Source organism: Neomonachus schauinslandi, chromosome 6 (assembly GCF_002201575.2).
Source record: "Neomonachus schauinslandi chromosome 6, ASM220157v2, whole genome shotgun sequence".
Classification (NCBI taxonomy): Eukaryota; Metazoa; Chordata; class Mammalia; order Carnivora; family Phocidae; genus Neomonachus; species Neomonachus schauinslandi.
In genome coordinates this window covers 99,479,143-99,499,955 of record NC_058408.1, presented here as the reverse complement: position 1 = coordinate 99,499,955, position 20,813 = coordinate 99,479,143, and the positions used below count along the sequence as shown (strand labels likewise).

General features: G+C 53.9%; 1 protein-coding gene across 1 annotated transcript; it reads left to right on the top strand.

Annotated features, from left to right (window-relative positions):
* Positions 1 to 290: 290 nt before the first annotated feature.
* On the top strand, positions 291 to 12,440 carry TBATA (thymus, brain and testes associated). Its single transcript, XM_021699934.1, has 9 exons — positions 291 to 337; positions 1,638 to 1,873; positions 3,864 to 4,019; positions 4,906 to 4,985; positions 6,502 to 6,678; positions 8,756 to 8,837; positions 9,632 to 9,776; positions 11,303 to 11,355; positions 12,355 to 12,440. Exons 1-9 carry the CDS (start codon positions 291 to 293, stop codon positions 12,438 to 12,440), a joined length of 1,062 nt encoding a protein of 353 aa, XP_021555609.1.
* Positions 12,441 to 20,813: the final 8,373 nt, after the last annotated feature.

Here is a 20,813-nt window from a genome sequence, read left to right as displayed (position 1 = left end):
CATTTGGGATGTCACCAGGTATTGGGTAATTTGAACAATGTTAGTCTGAATATTCTCACAAACAGCCCCAGTGGTACGAGAGCAAGAGCATCCATTGGGTGTATGTTAGGGAGAGGAACCACTGAGTGCTACAGCATGCAAATGTTCAATTTTACAAGACATTGCCAATTTTTCTCCCCCAAGTGTCTGTTCCTGTTTACACTCCCACCGCCAGTGTATGAGAGGTCCTTTTATCCATCTTCAACACTAGTGTTAGTTTCACCGGCCTTTATTCTGTTAGAAAGTCTACAATGGCTACGGAGGTGAAGACCCAGTTGGCTGAACATCCACTGATGAGGCAAGACCCCCCGTGGGCCCCCCCGCTGCTGACCAAGGAGGTGGTGGGGGCAGGGTGGGTGGGAGACGAAGATGGCCGGAGGGAACCCGACAGACGGAGAGGCCTCACCTTCTGCTGCCCTCAGCCAGGCCCCGGGTGGGTTCTCGGGCCTGAGTTAGCACAGGTCACAAACTGGGTCCTTCCCTGGAAGGAGAGGACATGGTGGCAGGGGGCAGAAGTGCCTAGTGCTAGAATTCCTGGGGTTTTTAAGGGGTGACGTCCTCCGTCAGTTGGGGTAGGGGAGGCCAGGTAACTGCAGCTTTCAGAGAAGGTTTGCTTTATTTCTTTAAGTCCCAGATCCCTTAGAGGCCAATCGAGGACGGCACAGAAAACTCAGGGGCCTGGTCAGCGAAATCCTCAGAGGGTCCCGGGGCAGAGCACCTTGCTTAGCATATCCAGAGCCCATCTCTTCTCCAGAGGGCCTCCCTTCAGCCAGGGCCAGCGGGAGAAGGGAATGCAGACAGCGCACAGGCAGGTGGTCCCACCAGGCCCCAGGCGGAGATCACCCCACCTTTGGATCCTTGCTGGACTGACTTCGAGCTACCCTCCAGAGGCAGGGCCCGACATCCTCAGCAGAGGGCAGGGGTGCAGGGTGGAGGACAGACAACCCGAGAAGCTTATCTCCAGCGAAGCTGAGCAAGAGATTGACGCGTCCCTGCAGCGTTGCTACTCTGAATGCAGCCCCATCAGCTCTGCATCTCCCGGGAGGGGCCCCCACGGGAAAAGGCGCTGTCTGGTCTCGGTGCTCCAGCTTTGGCCTCTGGACGCTGAATCTGGGCCAAGACTGCCGGGGGGCACGGGGGCCAGGGGGACCGCCTATAGCTGGCTTCTCCTGGGCTGCCAGCAGTCAGCTTGGGGAGAGGCCCTTGCTGCGTCTGTCTGTGCATATAAGGTACCTTTGTTCCAACCCAGGTATTTGGATGAGTAGGTGGGTCTATGGCTTCTTTTTTCTGGCTTGAGAGAGGGTTTCTGGGAGAAGACTGAGGTCTTGGGAGATTCCATCTGAGTTCTCTCAAATAGATCCTAGCTCCCTGCTAAGGCATCTTAGGAAGACAGAAGGCTCCCTGGGACTGGATTGTACCAGTTGGGAGAGGACCCTGGGGGGAGGCCCGGCTTTGGGTGCCATGGGGGTGGAAGTGAAATCCTGGAAACCGATTTCAGAGTGTCTTGGGAATAGACTCCAGATAAGCACCGAGCTCTGAGCCGGGTGGGCACTGCTGCCAGGAGGTTTCATTAGCTTCTCCTTGACCTTCTCTTCCAGTCCAAGGGCTGAGCTGAAGCCTGAAAAGAAGTCAGAGCACAGGCCAAGGAGCCACGGGGACGGCAGGCCACAGAAAGAACTCATGATCCCAGGGATCGTGGATTTCCAGCTGATCCAAACGACACTGAAGACCCCCAAGCCTCAAACCCCTGGTGCCTACCGCTTTGGCCGCCTCAGCCACCACTCCTTCTTCTCCCGACACCACCCCCACCCACAACGCGTGACCCATATCCAAGGTAGGCCTGGGGTAGGTAGGGGCCCGGCTGGAGGTGGCAGGGCCGTCTTAAAAACTGGAAAGGGAGGACCCAGCCCCTGTTTCCAAGCTGAGACTCAGAGAGGATGGGGATTTGGTCAGGGTCAGAGAGCTGCTTGGCCACTTGCAAGCACTTGGTCGAGCAAAGACTTGACCTGAGGGGCAGGCTCCAAGGCAGACTGTGTAGCCGTAGACGATGCCCCTCATTGCCAATCTTCCCATTTTACAAATCAGAGAAAGGGATGAATGTTCTACCCCAGAACTGCACTCTGTTCTCGAACTCAGGCCAATTCATCCACTTAGCCATCTGTCCATCAAATATCTATTGAGTGTGAAGTCAGGCACTATTTTAGGCGCTGGGGATATGACAGTGAGTAAGAGTCCCTGACCTCATGGAGCTGACTCTGGTGGGAAATGATAGGAAATAGGTAAGGTGTCAGAGTGTAGGAAGTGCCAAGGCTCTAGAGGGGAGGAGACCTCATCAATAGCATGGCATTTGAGCAAAGAACTAAAGGAGAGAGGGCATGAACCATGTGGATATTGGGGGAAAGAATGTCCCAGGCAGAGGGAACAGCAAGTGCAAAGGCCCTGAGGCACGAATCCTGGCTCTGCTGGAGGATCAGCAAGGAAGCCAGTGTGGCTGGAGCAGAGTAAGGAGGGGTAGAAAGGAGATGCACCAGAGAGGTGGTGAGGGTCCTGATCATGTGGGCCTTGGAGGTCACCCCACTTGCCATTGAGCCATCTCACTGAGTCAACGGGAGCCATTGGAAAGTAAAGGCAAAGAAGTGACAGGAGTGATGTGTTGGCCACTGTCTGGAGGGTGGCATGGACCAAGGAGGTAGCAGTGGAAGAGTGAGTGGCCCTGTTCTGGAGATACACGGAGGGGAAGCCAATAGGATTTGCAGAGTGGTTAAAAATGAGTAGGAAAGGCAGAGAACAGTCAGGGATGATTCCCAGGTGCTGGGCCTGAGTGACTAGAAAACCAGAGTCACACTGGCTGTGAGGCAAAAAAGCCTGAAGCAAGGACCAGCGCAGGGTGGGGGAGGGATGGGGAATTTGGTGGGGACCCAGGAGATGTGAGACTCCACATACCATTCAGGCTTGGGGGTAGAAGTGCAGAGTAGGCAGCCGGGCCCAGGGTTCAGGCGAGAGATGCCGATGTGGCCATTCGAGGAGGGATGGCATTGGAAGTGGCGTGCTTGGATGGGCGAGCCCGGAGCCTGTGTAGATGCAGGAGAGCCCAGGGACCCCAAGGCCGAGGGGGCAAGGAGGTGAGAAGGAAGGAGCAGAGGAGGTGAGGAGCGGCCTGCGAGTTAGGAGGGACCAGGAGAATGAGGGGACGCCCGACCAAAAGGAGAGTGTTTCCGAAGGACAGAGTGAGCCACCATGCTAGATCCTAACCAGTCTGGTCCTCGAAACTTCACGATGGACGACAAAACACAGTCACACAGACTGTAAGCCAGAAGGGTCCTCGTGTGTAAGCTGCTCACCACCTCCTCCAGGCTGCCCTGCACGGCTGACAGATAGCAAGGAGTTTTATCCAGGGGGTCTGGCTAAATCTTACTCCCTGTGATTTGAGCCCAGGCCCCTCTGGTCACAGACTGTGGGTTAATGCCCCAGCCCCATGTCCTCCTCTTTAAGCTGCCTACCTCTGTGTGTTCACACCTGCAGTTCTTTGCTCTGTCCTAGAAAATCGGAAGGACCCCAAGACTAGGGTCCCAGGAAGCCTGGGTTCCTATCTCACCTCCGCCTGACTTGCTGGGTGACCCTGAGCACAGCCTATCACAGTCCACTCTAATGTCCCCGTGGGTAAGGCCTCTGTGGCCGAAGGGCCTCCCAGGTCCAGCGATCTATGGGCTTGTGGTTATGGAAGAAGCGGGCTCAGTGCTCTCCCTGCCCACCAGCCTCCTCCCAGCCTCCTGGGGTTCCTGGGGTCCACCCACCTCCTTCCCATGGCCTTTCACCCTTCACAGATCTCACCAGGAAGCCCGTGTGTGTCGTCAGAGACGAGTTCTCTCTTGCCCCCTTGCCTCAAGCCACACTTTTATCCCGCTGTCTGATGGGGATGCCCACCATCTCTGTCCCCATCGGAGACCCGCAGTCCAATCGGGAACCCCGGCTTTCTTCTGGTGGGTACTTGGGCAGCAGGCCCTCTCCAGGTTCCTGGGAAGGAAAGAGCTCTTAGGTCAGTGGGGTCCTGTGGGGTACCCTAGATTTTTCCTCATTTCCTCAGACAGCAGCATCTGCATACTTCCGCATCCCCCAGGTCCTCAGAAACGTGGCCCCTACTCCGATTTGAGGTGTTTGAGGAGTAATGACAATCAGACGACAGGCAGATCTGGGCCACAGTCACGTGACTTACAGCCACAGATAGGAACGATATTGGAAATGTTGAGTCACTTGGATGCTCAGGCACTGGCCATTCGGAGCAGTCAGCTGGAGACGGAGCTGGAGTAGCAGTTTTCTGGCGGCCACTGCCCTGCCCTGCTCCTTGCCCTTCCCTGAGGGCCAAGGGGAAGCCCACTGGTGGGATGGGGGCCGGGAGAGGCCCCGGGGAGGATCCAGGACAGCCGTGCAGGGCAGAGAGGCTAGGGAGGCTCACCGCAGTGCCATGTCCCCAACTTCGCCAGCAGCAGGTCAATATCTGAGTGACTGGGACAGCGCAGCAACTGAGTCTCAGTGCTGGCCTCAAGTGCCTAAGAGAGGCAAAGCTGGATTAACCTGCACTCATCTTGGTCCAGGTAGCCAAGCATCTCTAGCATCTCCCAGTGAAGCCACAGGCTAGGATATCAACGTCAGCCCCCTCCAGTAGTGACCACACTCACCCACCAAGGGGTGGATTCTTCCTCCTTCCCTCAAGGTTACCGCCTCCCCCTTTCCCTGTAAGATATAGGGCGGAAGGCTGGGGAGGTGAGCAGGCTCTTCCCCGCTTCCCCCTACAGCCCTCCCAATGCTGGGTACCACAGGGAGGGCAGGGAGGAGGACCCCAGGTATCAGCTGGCAATGTCTTCCCAGAGGCCTGGAAGAAGGAGTTGAGGGACCTGGCTTCCCAGGTGGCCATCTTCACCAAGGAGAATGAGCTGAAGAGCAAAAAGGTGGGTGCAGAACAAAGGAACTGCCTGGGAAGAGATCCGAAGGGTCTAGCCCTTTGTAACAAAACCCCTCCCAAGTGGGTTCCACCTCACGGGCAGTAGAGCCCGTGTCCACAAGAGTGGGGGGCTGTTGGCACGGGGAGGAGGGGCCGCAGAACACCAACCTGAAGGAGAAGGGTTGCAGCAAGGGCTCCAAGGAGAAGAGAAGGCGGCGAGGTGGAGAAATCCAAGCAGGGTTCATAACACAGGTGGGATGTTTGGAAGTGGGCAAGGGAGGCGTTCCTAGTGAGGCCTGCAGCACAAAAGCTCAGAAGCTGGGAAATGCAGGACATCCTTAGAGACCGCGGCTGAAGTGCAGGCATAAGTGGGCAGCCATGTTGGGGGGGGGGGGCGCGGGGAAGGTGAGAAGGGGCCAACTTTGGATGTGGGCAAAAAGAGGAGCTTGTTCTTAATTTCTGAACTTCCTGTAGTGTCGAATCTCATAAGGACTGGAGAATCCCTGAAGGATTTCAAACAAGATGGGGGGACCTCCCGGGTGCCATTTGTTAGTAATCCAGTAAAGACAACTGGGAGGCAGCTTGGAGGTATTTGGAATTGGACTGAGGACAGGTCTGGCCCTTGCGACAGAGTCTGGTTCTGCCCTTGTCTTGGGCAACAGAGTTCTCCTTCCTGCTTTGCGGCTAACTCACTGCAATGATCACGGCAACTCAGCTAAGCTTTCTGGGTCTCAGTTTTCTTATCTTTAAAATGGGGAGAAGTGTAGGGGCTCCTGTGTGGCTCAGTCAGTTGAGCGTCCGACTCTTGACCTCAGGGTCCTGGGATCGAGCCCCGTGTTGGGTGTCGGGCTCTGTGCTCGGCGGGGAGTCTGCTTCTCTCCCTTTTCCTCTGCGCACCGCCCCCCCCCCCGCCACTGCTCATGCACATGGGTTCTCTTGCTCCCTCTAAAATAAAAAATATAAATAAATACATACATATATACATACATAAATAAAATCAGAAGACGTATACTACCAGTCTCAACTGGGGTTGCAGGGGTAGGAGGTCCCAGGCCTCATACCCGCAAGCCTGGCTCAGGAGGGTTTCCCAGAGCAAAGAAAGAATGACAAGCTCTTGGGGACAAGCTTGGGGGCAGCTGAGCTGGGAGTTAAGGTAGGCAGTGGGGGCCTTCAGCCTGGGATACTGCTTTCAGATCTCTGATGGGCACAGGGGTGAGAGGGAAGGAGGGTCTCCCTAGGAGGAAATATGAGGACTTCGGAGGAGCTCCAGAATTCAAGAAGTTTCAGAAGGAAGAACTTTGGCTATAGAGAGGCCCCGGAGTATAGAACAGGGTGGGGCTGGTCTGGTCATCCTCCCAGGTCCCTGCAACGTTGTGATGCTAGGATTCCAGGAGGCGAGGTGATGCCCTGGAGGTGTGACGGGGCCTCCTTCTCTTCCCCTCTGCCTTCTTCCTTGAGCCTCTCTCTCTCTCTCTCTCAATCTCTCTCTCACTGCCTGGAGTCTCTGGCCACTTTGATCCCAGCAGAAGGAGGAGCCTCAACAGGAGCAAGGGGCAAAGTACTCGGCCGAGACCGGGAGGCTCATCCCCACTTCCACCCGAGCCATTGGTCGCCGCCACTCCCGCCAGGGCCCACGGATTTATCCTTCTGGCAAAGATGGAGGAGTCCAGACCATCGTTCTGCAGGATCAGGAGCTGCTGGTGAGGCCCTGGGAACGCTGGCAACTACGGCCCAATGGACGCCTGGTCTAAGGGCTGCAAGCATGGTGGTGCTGCTCCCAGGCTCACAGCAATCCCAGATGGGGTGCTTACAAACTGCTTTAAAGTGTGGCCTCTCGGGGCTCCTGGGGGCTCAATCGGTTAAGCATCAAACTCTTGATTTGGGCTCAGGTCATGATCTCAGGGTCATGAGACAGAGCCCCGCTTCGGGCTCCACGCTGAGGTGGAGCCTGCTTAAGATCCTCTCTTCCTCTCCCTCTGCCCCTCCCCCCACCTCTCTCTCTCTCTTAAAAAAAAAAGGCTGTGTGGCCTCTCCCAGGGGATACTTGTACCTGAAACTGTCAGCCCCAGAAACTCCCCGCCTGGGAGTCAAGCCCCTGGATCCAATCCCCTGTTGCTTTCAGGTTTCTGCGGGAGGCTCTCCCTCTCTTTGAAGCCCTTCTCCCCTCGGGGCTTTAGTTCCATGATCTACCCAAGCTGGGAGCATGAACGTGTTGTCGCGAAGGGCTAAGGGAGCTACAGTGGGGGAATGACAGCCAGCCAGGCCAGCCCCAGCTGGGTCTCCCCACGCTCGGAGGGGTTTGGTCTCTGCCACGGTGACGCACAGACCCACCTCTTTCCTGTGCAAGTTTCCCCGCAAGGCCTGAGATGAGTCCGGGACCAACGCCAGAGGGTTAAGGCTGTATCTCACGGTCCCTTTTCAAATGCATACATGTTCTCCAGGAAAGGTTAGACCCTGCACCAGCATCCTGACACCCTCCCTGTGACCAGCGCTTTCAAGCCTGCAGTCTCTTTGGAGACTTACAAGAGCCCAGTGAAGTGGCTACAGCAGACAGGGCCCGGAAGCCCCATTCCACAGACGGGGAGGCTAAGGCCCTGCCAGGTGACAATCTGTGGCCCAGGTCCCCAGCGAGGGAGCAGCATAGCCGAGACTAGAACAGTACTTTCTCCACCATAGGGCGGCCTCACCTTGCCTGGAATTAGGTTCTCGGGTCCTGTGGGGAGGGGGCCCAGGGCAGGTAAGTTGGATGCGGAGAACGGAGAAGGGCCCAGGGGCAGACCCAGGGTGGGGGTCACTGCAACAGGTGGGTATCTGGGGCTGAGGGGGCACCCTAGCAGGCAGAGGCCTGGGAAGAGTCTCGGCCCGGTTCCCACTCTGCCAAGGATGAGGCAGACCTACTGGGGACTGAGAGGCCCCATCAGGTCCTGGGAAGACCAACTGCCAAGCACTGAGGGGACCCCACTTTCCTAGGACTCCAGGGGCTCCACCTCATACCGTGGGCCCCAACTCCAGCCGACCGTAGCCACAGCCACCATCAGCAGCCCCGCCTAGGGAGCCCCCATATCCCAACCGACCCAGAGCTGGATCTCCCCCCGATGACACTTACCTGGAGAACACAGGTAGAAGAGGGCCCGGAAGTGGCAGAGATGCCCCAGGCTGAGGAAGCAGCCAAGGAAGTGGCCGAGAGAGAAGCGTGCACGCTGCTCGGCAAGATGGAGCCCCAGGCTGGGCAGTCTGCAGAATCAGCCAGCCCTGACCCTCAGCCTGCCCACTGGGATCACCCCACCTCCATGCTAGCATCTCCAGACCCTGGGAGCTCCAGGGTGGGAAGGCCTGTGGGGTTCCTGAAATCCCCACGCCAAGGACCCAGGGATCTGGGACTCGGTGCGTCTCTGAGCTGCTGACCAACCCGCTCTCACTTTGCCTTCCCAGTGAGGGACTTTGGGGTACAATCAGCCCACGTGGGGTTCAGGGAGGAGGGGTCCATAGACATGACTCCGAAGCTTCGTTCTGCCACAGTCTCCCTGCTGGGTGTCCTCCTCCTTCAAGGCCTCCGATTCTTCCTCTGTCCTGTGAGGAGGTTAAGACTCTTCCTCCGGGACTGGTGGCAGAGAAAGTGCTCTGTAAGGTGCAAAGTCACAGGCAGGAGCCATGGTGGGGACCAGTTTAGCCAAGCATGTGGCTCTGGGAGCCCACGTTGTGGGAGAGGGGCCTGTGCCGCTGGCTGGTACGTGCCATCCGGACACACTGACCCGGGGCCTGTCATCCTGCCCGCAGATCCTGGAGCTCCTTTGTCAGATCCTGCAGACAGACTCCTTGAGTGCTATCCAGTTCTGGCTCCTGTATGCTCCCCCGAAGGGTGAGGACACGGCCTGTGCCCTGGGCTTTCTCGGGCTGGAGGCTGTTGAGGGCCTTGTTCTCTGGATGTCACTCGGCTCCCACCCAGGGCCTTCCCCCTGGGCTGCTGCTCATTTTTGGAGCCCCAAACGAACCTGTTCCAGCCGGATGGCCCCTCTGCTCCCTCCTCCCTCCCCCTCGGCAGGACTCCCATCACCCTGCTTCTCGGAGGGGACCTCGGGCTGACCACCACCCTTGGCACCTGGGACGGAGAAGTCCAGATATGTCTTCAGCAGACAGACCCCCTCACTCAGCACTGTGGGAAATATGACACCGAGACACAACATACGCACGGGGACACATGAGCGGACACACGTGCACACACTGGGATGGTGGGTGGGCGTATCTAAGTGGGGGGTTGAGGAGTGCTGATGGAGATGGAGGGAGAGGAGGAGGAGAGGCAGGGCAGGGGCTGGAGGCAGGTCCCCTGGGGGCTTTCCAGAGACAGCCTGGAGGCATGGCTGCTGGGTGGGCCAAAGGGGGCCAAGAACAAGGCACATGCATGTGATCGTGTGGTGACAGGTGGGGACGGGCTAGGTGCTCTGCATACATAGGGGCCAGGACAGAAGGGGGGCCCCCTTCTCACCAAGCTGCTCCCCAAAGGGGACCTGGAGGCAGAATGTCAGATGGTTAGAGAGAGTTGCCCTGGGCCAGAGTTGGGCAGAAGAGCTGGAGGCCCTGCTTCCAGCCCCTTGTGGCGACCGGACAGGGTGCGTCTTACCACTGAGGACCGTGCCCCCCCGGCTGTGCTTACAGAGAAAGACCTAGCACTGGGACTCCTGCAGACAGCGGTGGCTCAGCTCCTTCCGCAGCCCCTAGACTCTATCCCGGTGGAAAAACTTCTCGATCAGCTCCAGGAAGTCCAAGAGCCATCTCAAGAGAGGCAACAGCCACCCTACAGGTGGGCTCCACACCCCTCACCTGCCCCTCTGTTCCCAGAACTGTTCCCTCACGTCCCTCCCAGGTGAGGCTGGGCTGGTCTGGAGAAGGGATCGGGGCACTGGCCACAGCCCGGGCTCACTGAGCCTGTGCTGGAGGGGGAGGAGGTGCAGCCCCTCCCCCGGGGACCCTCCCCCCCCAGGCGTGCCCGTGCTGCCTGAAGGCCCCTCTGCCAGCCCAGGCCTCGGCGGCTGGCCCTGGGGGACGCCCAAGGGGTGACCTGCGTCAGCTGTAGCAGGGCAGGGCTGGAGAAGCCACGTCGAGCCCTCCCGCTCTCGGTCTTTGGGAAGGCAAGAAGAGACGGAAAGCTAGCAGGCCAGCAGAAGTACCTTAATGGCGGCGTTAAGCGCCTCGCACAGCGGAGGACACAGGGCAAGGGAAGGTTAGGGAAGTCCTCACAAGGCAGGTGAGTAGGGCCAGGTGTCGGCAACGGAACTGGCAATAATGCGTGACCACCGTGCTGCCTGACATCAGCAGAAGGCTCACGTATTTGCAGCCTACGCAACCACCCGCGGAGGCAGCGGTACCCCCATTTTACAGATTGGAAAACTCAGGCTCAGCAAAGTCACCCAGCTGACTAGCAGCAGAGCCAGGATTCAGCCTCGGGCGGGTCTAACTTCCCAGCCCAGCAGCATGTAGATTTGCCAGAGACCTTGTGAAAAATGCAGATTCCTAGAGATTCCTACACAGCAGGTTGGGGATGAGCCAGGGGATGCGTCATTTTGACAATCTCCCGAGTTTTTTCTGATAGAGCTTGGGGAACGCTGCTGGAATAGGGAGGATTTGAAGGAGCCAGTGAGAGAGTGGGGGCCGTCAGGAAGGGGAGGCAGGAATGTGCTCACTCTAGGGAATGTTAGTTAAGTTTGGGGGTGGTTGCAGCTTGGTGAGAAGGGGGCGGGTGCTTGTGCTCATTTAGGTTTGTTGAAGACCTGGGTTCTCGCTCTGGCCCTGAGCTGGGTTCTATTTTCTGCTCTGAGACCAGGGGAGGCCCAGGAGGAAGGTAGGCTACACTGTGAGCTCGGGCAAGCCACCGCCCATCCGTGGGCCTCAGTTGCACCTCTCAAAACCCCTCTCCCAGAGTTGTAGGGAGGACAATTACATGGGGTGTGTAAACAGGCTTGCTCAAGTCCTCTATTAGGGTAGCAGGAGCTCCGGTTTCTCCACTCACGGGGGAAGCTTTCCTCTCTGCCAGGAAGCGGGAGCCAAGCGGGGGCTGGGGTGGGCTGCCGTGGGCTGGGGCCTCCCTTACCGCTCCAGAGGGCCAGGGAGCCTTGGTTCCTTGTGGCCACAGCCAGGCAAAGGAGTCACAGTTATCTCTCAGGGTCCTGCTGGGGTGGTTCCTGACAGGGGAGCCGATGCTTTGGGGATCTCCAGGAGGGGCGGCTCATGCGTCTCCCTGGAACAGTTCCTTCCCTGCCCCCCCCGCCCCGCACCCTGCTACTCTGCCCCCGCCTCACCTTCCCAGCCTTGTCTTTGTGTCCGTTATAGCCAATCCCCGAAGAAGACGAAGACACCGCCCCTACCCAAAGGCGACAAACCAGGTAAGATTCCACGCAGCAGATCATCCTGGGGGCTCCCCAAGGCCCACCCTGGCTGTATGCCTCGGGGGATCCAAGGACCCTGGAGATGAAGCTGCCCGTTCTGTCCATTCATCTATTCACTCGTTTATTCAATGCAGACTTCTCAGCAGCTGTGAGCTAGGCTCTGGGGAAGAGTCCAGACACATTCTTGCTTTTATGAGCTTACATCCTCCTCGTGTTGGGGAGTGCAGACAACAAATAAAAACATCTGAGGGGATTAGGTGCCATAAGGAAAAGAAAGCAGAGTAAAGTGAGGGACAGCAAGAAGGACTGGCAGGGTGTGGAGAAGGCTCCTTGAGCTGAACAACAGGAAGGATCCCGCCCGATGCGGGTCTAGGGAGAACCCAGAAGTAGGACTCTCACCTGCCCAGTGTGTGGGTGAAAGCACACGCAGGCCAGGGTGGCTGGGGCCTTGTGGGTCAGGACAGGTAAGAAATGAGATGGGATAGGTGGGCAGGGCCAGCCTGTGGTCCCATGCAGAGGGGGTGGGGGTGCACTGGAGCCTTATGAGCAGGGCCTGGGGGGACGCCTCTGGCTGCCGAGTAGAGAATGGACTGTCGGGGGCCAGAGGGGATGGGGGGAGACCAGGGAGGAGGCTGCTGCATCATCCTGGTGCCTTTGGCCAGGGCAGGGGCTGAAAAGAGGACAGCTACCCGCCATGTACAGTATTCTCCCCCACTGGACTATGGGGGTCCTAAGGGGGCTGAGCGTCTGGCATGGAGTAGGTACTCCCTAAGTATTTGTTGTCTGGGTGTAGAAAGAAGAGGTGGAGGTGAAGCTCAGAGAAGGGAGTCGGCTCCTTCCAGGTCACCAGCAGAGCCCAGAGCAAAAGCTGGGCTTGACCCACATCTGCCTGGGGCCTTGCGGGGAGAAGAGCTCCACTAGGTCTCCGGAGCAGCTCCCAGCTAGGGGCCTGGCCCCTCCCCGTCCTCTCCTGACTGATGTCTTCCCTACCTCCAGAGTATATCGGAAGAGCACAAGTTCTTCGGATGCATTCAAGCCAGAACGCAGAAGAGAGAACTTCAAAGCCAAAGGCAGAATGCTGACTCCAAGTCCCTTTGCCCGCCTTGCTCAGGAGCTGCCCCCAGGTTTGAGGCTGTTCTCAGCCCCACCACCTCAACAGCAACACCGATTTTCCTATCACACGGAGCCCATTAAAAGGCTGTCTTCCCTTTAGGAGGACAATTCCACTCTACTCTCTGTAGTGGGTCTGTGCTTGGGGGTCGTTTATTCCAGGAGCGGGGATGGGCTGCACAGAACTGTCCCACTCCCTTGGAGAAAGCCCAAGTGGTACCACCCACGCGGGGCTTACCCAGTGGTTCTATGTTCCTAGGAGCTGAAGGGCAGCCTGAGAAAGAGGCTCTGTCCCTCCTGAGCAAAGACACACAGGGCTCTGGGTAGGTTAGAGCAGAGGTCAGAACCCACGGGCCTCCATAAAGTAACCATCGATACCAACTGTTGAGTTCCTAGCAGTACCATATTCGATTCTCCCAAAAGCTCTGTGAGGCAGACCATGAATATCATCACTCCCATTTTACAGATGAATAAACCGAGGCTCAAACAGTGAAATAACTTGTCCAAAGCCACACAGTAAGTGGCAGGGGCAGGCCCCAAATCCAGCATATCTGGCTGGGGAACTCCTGATCTTCCCCACTGTGTTCTGCTGCCTTCCAAACAGCAACCCTCACCAAAGGTGGCAGCTGCAGTCCGAAACGCATAAGCCTTAGCAAAATGGTGGTTGGAAAGATCAAGGAGGAAAGAGACCTTCCATAAATGGGACCCAGCTGGGGTTTTGCTATCCTTTACCATCTAGAGAAGATGGCCTTTGATTCTCTGGGAAGTCCAGTGTTCCTTGAGATTTCTGCAGATTCCCTGGAAAGCAGGGACAGGGAGACATGGGAGGCATTGGGAATCCACGGTGTTATGGTCACCTGTGGCTCTGAGCTCCTACTTCCACTGAGTCAGGTCCCTGGACCGTGGCTCCTTCCCGTGCTGGCAAACACGGGTCCACCTCACAGCAGCTCACATGGATTCGGTCCCTCTGGGTTTTCTCAAAGACCCCATTCACACAAAACCTGTGTGTGCAGCCAGCTTCAGCCCAGATCAGGGGCTGGATGGGGATCTGCTGTGAATCTAGCCAACAGCATCATGTCAATATTAAATCACCTTGTGTTTTTAAAGATCCCCCTCCCACTGAGGATGTTCCTCTGGCAGCAGCATGCCCCTTGTCATCTCGCTGGCTCTGTCCTCCCCTGTGCTCATCCCTGCCCCCAGTTTGCCCCCAGAAAGCCCACATGCATTGTATTCTCCTTCTTTCCCACTTTTTTTTTATTATGGTAACATCCACATAACATAAAATTTACCATTTTAACCATGTTTCAAGTGTACAGTTCGGTGGTAATTAAGCACACTCACGTTGTTGTGCAAACATCGCCACCATCTGTCCACAGAACTCTCTTCATCTTGCAAAACTGAAACTCTGTGCCCATTAAACACAAACAGCATTCGCCCCCCTCTGCTCCCGGCAACCACCTTCCTACTCTCTGTCCCTATGAACAGAACTGCTCCAGGCACCCCTTATCAGTGAGCCCCAACGTATTAGTCCTTTTGCTACTGGCTTAGTTCAGTGGGTAGGATGTCCTCAAGGCTCATCCATGTTGTAGCATGTGTAGGAACTTTCTCTCACATTTAATATTTTTTTCCGACACACCAGTTCGGCTTCCCTTCCCAACCCCCGTTCCCAGACTCTCCAGCCCCACATTGGCCTGTCCAACCCCGTCAAGGGGCTGACCTAGAGGTGTGTTCATGGAATGGGGTCCTTGCGCCCGGTGGTTGTAGGTATGACAGTCTCTCCCTACTCCATGAGGAATGATTTTTAACAATCCACACAGTAAAAAATCCTAGAAGATATCTGCTTCCAGAATAAATCACACTTGTTGGCACACACACACACACAAAAACAAAACCAAAAAACCTAGCTCTTTCGGTCATCCTTCTACCTCCCCTTTAACTGGTCAGGAAGTATGGCTGAGCGGTTAATATTTGCAACTGCAGATTCTTGTCATTTTCCTATTCCAAAGCGCCGCTTAGCCCTGTAGATTGTAGATCTGTAGATTGATTTTGCTTTTGCAACTCCCTGCAAAATGCTCTCGTGTCACTGCCTGGCCTTTGCACCCATTGTCAGTGCGCTTAAAGACAGGGTGTTCTGGGCCTGGCTTCTTACTCATCTATTTTGAGGGTGGATGGCAAAGAGATCTTTCCCCACAGCCCCGAGGTCTATCCGGAGGAAGAAAGGCAAAGGGACTGAGTTGAAACATGTAAGGCAGGCATCATTATCCACATTATACAGGTGGGAAATCCGAGGCTTGGAGCAAAAGTAACATGTCGGAGTTCACACAGGCAATAAATAGTGGAGCAAACCCAGGGCTGCGGGGCTTCTCAGTCAGTGCTCCACAGGCCAGCCCCCGCCCCCAGCCTGCTCATCTCTCATTTCCAGCCACTCATCCCGCCCTCCCCTGTCTCCTGGTTCCTCTTCCCCCACCTCTCAGATAGGGAGCTTGTCAGGGTTTGCTCTCACTCACTCCCCGACTCTCTTCAAAGTCCCTCATCGGGCCCCCATCCTCTTTCCAGGTTTTAAGGAAATTATTGCTAAACCCTGGGGGACAGCCAGCTGGGGGAACTTGAAGGTTCCAGACCTGTCACAAAGCATGGGTCAGAGTTGTCGATGGCCTTCTTGGAAATGTGGGTGGCATCCAGCCTGCCTTCCTCGTCACCTGCACCAGGCCACCTGTGCCCTCAGATCCTACGTGGGTTGGAGGCCAGACTGGTTCCTGGGCTGTGGCCCCTGAGGCCTGTGCAGTCTCTATGCTTTGCTTGGCAGCATCCCCTGGCTGCAGTGGGGGGGCGCCCATTTGGCCACCATGGGGTCAGGACGCCATAGCCACTTCTAGGTCACTCTTAAGTTTCCCCCAGCTCCAGACCTTGAAATTTCTCCTTACCCTCTGCCTCTCTGTCTGAAGCACGAAGACAGATGTTTCCTTTCCAATCTTCTCCCCGATGGCTCTGGGTCCTTCTTGGGATCCAGTCTCCTTGGGCACTGTGGTAGCCATTGTTTGGGGCTGCCCAGGACGTCCCCCACCCTCCTTCCAGGGTGAGCCTGAAACTAGCTCCGTCCAAACCACAACACCCCATTCCTGGGCACAGTGACTGGTTCCGGGGTAGGATAAGCACGTGACCCAAGCTGAGCCAATCACAGACTTGGACTTGGCCAATCCACGGACTTGAGGGGGAGGAGGGGAATATTGGCTTTTGCAAGGATGCTGTCATTGGTCATCATCATTCCAAGGGGACAAAGCATCAGTGACACCTGCAGCCCCTGACTGTCCCCCATCCTTCCCTATTATATGAGTCCATAAAATTACTTTTTATAGTTGATTTTTATGCATTTTTAACATAAAACTTACCATCTTACCCACTGTCAAGAGTACAGCTCAGGGCTAATACATGCACCTTATGCAACCATCACCACATCCACCCACAGACCTCTCCTCATCTTGCAAAACTGAAACTCTACACCCATCAGACACGAACTCCCTGTCCCCTCCCCTCAGCCCCTGGCAACCATTCTTCTTCTTTCTGTCTCTATAGATTTGACTATTCCAGGTCCCTCGTGTAAGTGGAGTCATACAGTATTTGGCCTTTTTGTGACTGGTTTATTTCACTGAGCATAGTGTCCTCGAGGTTTGTCCATGTTGTAGCACGTGTCAGAATTCCCTTCCTTTTTTTAAGCTGAATAACATTCCACTGAATGTCCATGTCACATTTTGTTTATCCATTCATCCATCAATGGACATTTGGGTTGTGAATACTGCTGCTAAGAACATGAGTGTACAGAAGTCATTTATTTTGATGTCATGTGATGAAAGGGAGCCCGGAGAATTAGAATCCAGGTTTGTCAGACTCCAGAGTCAGTGACAAGAGCCCTTGGTTCCCAAGCCTGAACCATTCTCATACCACCATCATGAATTTGTTACAACTGTTCACTACCTGTACTATTCCTAATGTTTTCTTAAATGTACCTTTTTCATTTTTTTACTTGAATATAGTTTTTATCTAAGCAATAATATCCATGGCATCATGTTTTTGATATGTTATTTATAAAAGTTCCTCATATGCAAGAAGATAAATATAAGTGTATCAAATGGTTCCTCCATGTGCCACCTAAGTTAATCTGTTGTACCACCAGAGTATGTTTGCCACACCTTAGAAACGTTGCCTAGAACGTATTGCAGTTTGAAGATGAGAGAGCCACCCCTGGGATTCTTGGCTTAAGGACACATATGGGGGTCAGCTTCTCCTTGCCCGGTTTTTTGGCTCAACAACCACCCCCCCACCCCACTCCCCTTAAATAATGAGAATAGGCTGGAGACCCATTTGCAGCAAAGGCAGGGCAATGTGGTATCCTCACCAACAATGCCTTAGAATCCCATTGTTGGACACCCCTTAGAAATTCTGTAATGACCTTCCCAGCCCATGGGAAACCTTCACTGGAGCACCCATGACATGGTATCCAACTTCACCTTGGACAACTATAGTAACCGAGATCTCACTACATTTCCTAGCTTCTCAAACCTGAGTTCTGCCCCCAGAGGCACCAAGATCAAGTCTTTCCTCCGTCCCCTGGTTACCTAATTTCACACTTGTCAAAACTCTTTTATAAGTTTCAGTCAGACCACACCTCCCTTCCAATATTTATATCTTTTTTTCTTGTCCAATTGCATTAGCTAATACTTCCAGAGAATAATGTTAAATAATAATGATGATAGGGGCACCTGGGTAGCTCAGTTGCTGAAGCATCCAACTCCTGATTTCAGCTCCGGTTATGATCTCAGGTTTGTGAGATCAAGCCCGGCGTCAGGCTTCATGCTCAGTGGGGAGTCTGCTTGAGATTCTCTCTCTCCCCTCTCCCTCTGCGCCTCCCCCAAACACATGTGCGTGCACACACTCTCTCTCTAAAATAGATAAATAAACTTCAAATAATAATAATAATGACAGTGGGCATTTTAATAGTATTTAATGGGAATCGTTCTCATTTTTCATCATTAAGCATGTTTACCTATGAAGTACCTATAAACTGAAATAATCACATATTCATAAAGTTAGGTCAAGAAGTATCCCCCAGGGGGCACCTGGGGGGCTCCGTTGGTTAAGCGACTGCCTTCGGCTCAGGTCATGGTCCCAGGGTCCTGGGATCGAGCCCCGCATCGGGCTCCCTGCTTGGCGGGGAGCCTGCTTCTCCCTCTCCTACTCCCCCTGCTTGTGTTCCCTCTCTCGCTCTCTCTCTCTCAATTAAATAAATAAATAAAATCTTAAAAAAAAAAAAAAAGAAGTATCCCCCAGTTCTTCAGTGTTTAATCTACACTGGAACCTTGTGAGGTAGATACAATGACTGTTACGACAATTTTACAGATAAGGAGCTGAAAAAAGAAGTAACTTGGTCAAAGTTATACAAGTAATAAGAATCAGATTCAGGATTTAAACCCAGCAGTTTGCATGGGCAGAGCCCATCCTCTTGACCCTACACACCCCATAACTTTACATAGTAGATACCGTTATTGGCACAATTTCACGGACGAGAAATCCGAAGAGACGTTAAGTGTTTTGTCCAAGTCAAACAGCTTGCTAGTGTATCCTCCTCATGCGCTGATCGGGCAGTCTTAGAGTTCACCTCTACTGCACACTGGGTTAATTTCTTCCACATGCTCTGCGATTTTTCTCACATCTGTCTTCCATTTCTCTATCACATCAACTACACCCTTGATATTACTCTACTATAATCATGAACTCCGCAGTGTTATTTTTATCCTTCGTTCCCTTTCTTAGTCCCCACAACCTCCTTTTCAACTCATCCTATTGCTTTGTCTCAACTTCTCTTGTTTCAAAGAGTTTGAGTTATCTTTAATTTCTTGAGATGCAAAACATTTCTTACCTAATATTTTCTTCAGTTCCTGGGGGTGTCTTCTTCCAGAATGTATACTTTGTCTTTCTTTTGCATGCCATCCTTCCTCTCTCTCGTTCCTTTCTTCTCTAATTCCTTCCTCCCTTCTTTTTTTCCTGTAGAAATCTAGCAGAGGCACCACATCAGCTGCTTTGCTTTCGCTTACGTTGGATCTGGAACCTTTATAGTCAAGCCTCCCGTTTGCAAAAAGGGTGCAATTCTCCTTTCTGTTTACCTGGGCCCTGTATGCATCCTCCCCTCTGAGCATTAGCTTGAGGGCTGAGTGTCACTGGTGTATATTTTCCCTAATTCCTCTTCAAGCCGCCTGGGACAGAGGGGTTGGAAAAGACTGGGTCCCGGGAAGCCAGTAAATCCGTTGGGTCTCTGTTCTCTTCATCTGCAAATTTTTAAAAAATAAACTTAGCTTTAGAACTGTTTTAGGTTTACAGAAAATTTGTGAAAATAGTAGAGAGCTCCACACCCAGTTTCCCCCACCAATTTTTTAAAAGATTTTATTTATTTATTTAGTGGTCAGTTGAGTGTCGACTCTTGATTTCGGCTCAGGTCATGATCTCGGGGTCAGGGACGGAGACCCGCATCAGGCTCCGTGCTCAGTGGGGAGTCTGCTTGAGATTTTCTCCCCCTTCCCTTTCCCTCCCCCCACCCACTCTCTCTCTATATAAATGATCTTAAAAAAAAAAAAAAAAGGAAGCACGGAGAGAGATGTGCTCCCCTCAGTCACACAGCCAGAACTCAGGCCCCCTGGCTCCCAGGACCCTCTTTCTAGAGCTGCTAGCAGCCGCCTGTCCAAACTGGTGTAGCCAAGGCAGAGGGAGGGTCTCCTTGCAGGGTCCCAGCCCTTTTAAGCAACCTGACCTGGAGCTTCAGGTGCTGCACTCAGGCAGTGGAGGAGGACACCAAGGGCTTCAAGAGAAGGTGCTGGTGGCTCTGGAAAGGCCCAGCGCAGCCCATCTTTGCCAGCGCAACAGACCAGAGACAGCAGGTGGCCAGAGGATCAAACCCAGACCATCGGTAAGTGCATTTGATCTTTGGAGTATATTTCTTACTACAATTTAAAAATCAGGATTCGGGGTGTCTCTTGAAATATCAGAAGCTACGAGCACACTGGATCCCTGTTCTGCCTGGCAGAATCCCCACTCACCGTAGTCCCTCCCTTCATTTACGAGGTTTGTCCTGCGTCTGAGAGCCCTGCTCTGGCCACACGTGCTATCTATTATGGGCCATTCTGCTTCTCCCGTCCACTCCACTCCTCAGTTCCTCAGCTCCCCATCCCCTTCTGCTCTGCATCCACACAGTGTTGGCCTCAAGGACTTGAGACGGTCCGTCCTGCTCTTGGCTGGAACAATTGCCTAGTGAGCTTTAAGTTCAATGCCGAGCCCTAGAGAGGAGAAGGTTCGACCCACGGCCACGGATCAGGGAAGTTCTGCGTGAAGTGTATTTCCTTGTATTCTAAATTACAGAAAATGAGCACCAGGGGGTCCAATTCCATTCACTGCAAGAGGTGTTGATTGACCGCCTAGTTTTATCGAGGGGCTGGGACTCTCAGGCCCTGACCATGGTCCAGGTCTGTAGTTACTTGGTGGAGTGGAAGGTCAGCGTTGGCGGCTTCAGAGCCAGGCTCAGCCCCTCATCGTGTGACCTTCTGCAGTTACTATTACTCTCTTGGCTTCTGCTTCCACAGAGCTGTTCCCAGCCAGAGCATTAGATTAATCAGGAAGTGGATTATCTGCGCTCACGCCCTTTTTGCGAACACTGTCACTTACTGGATAACAGAGGCGGTCCTCTATACAGGATTCCATGTATGTGTTTTGTCGACCACATGGTCTCTCCTCAGCTGCCTACATGGAGACTACCTCTATTATTTGCTGGCTGGGTGACTTTAGGCAAGCAAGTCAACCTCTCTGAGCCTCAGTTCTTCATCTGTGAAATGGGCAAGATAAGAGCACCAGCTTTATAGGGTTGTTGTAAGGATTTAGTGAGATATTAGGGGAAGGGCATAACACAGTACCTGGCACATAGTACATGTTCAGTAAATGTTAGCAATATCTTGGTCACTAGGGATCTGTTTTCTGTCCTTACAGTTTTATCAGAATATCATATGAATGGAATCACCCAGTGCTTAGTCTTTTGGGCCTGGCTTTTTCCACGAAGCACAGCGCTTTCTAGATCTAGCCAAGTCGACACATGCATGTACATATGAGTGGTTTATGCCTTTTTATTGTTGAGTAGAATTCCATTGTATGGATATGGCACAATTTATCTATCCATTCACTATTTGGTATACATGATACATCTGGGTTGTTTCCAGTTGGAGGCGATTTCAAATAAAGTTGCTGTGGACATTTGCACACAGGTCATTTTGTGGGCAGATGTATGTATCCCTCATGTGGATACATAGGGG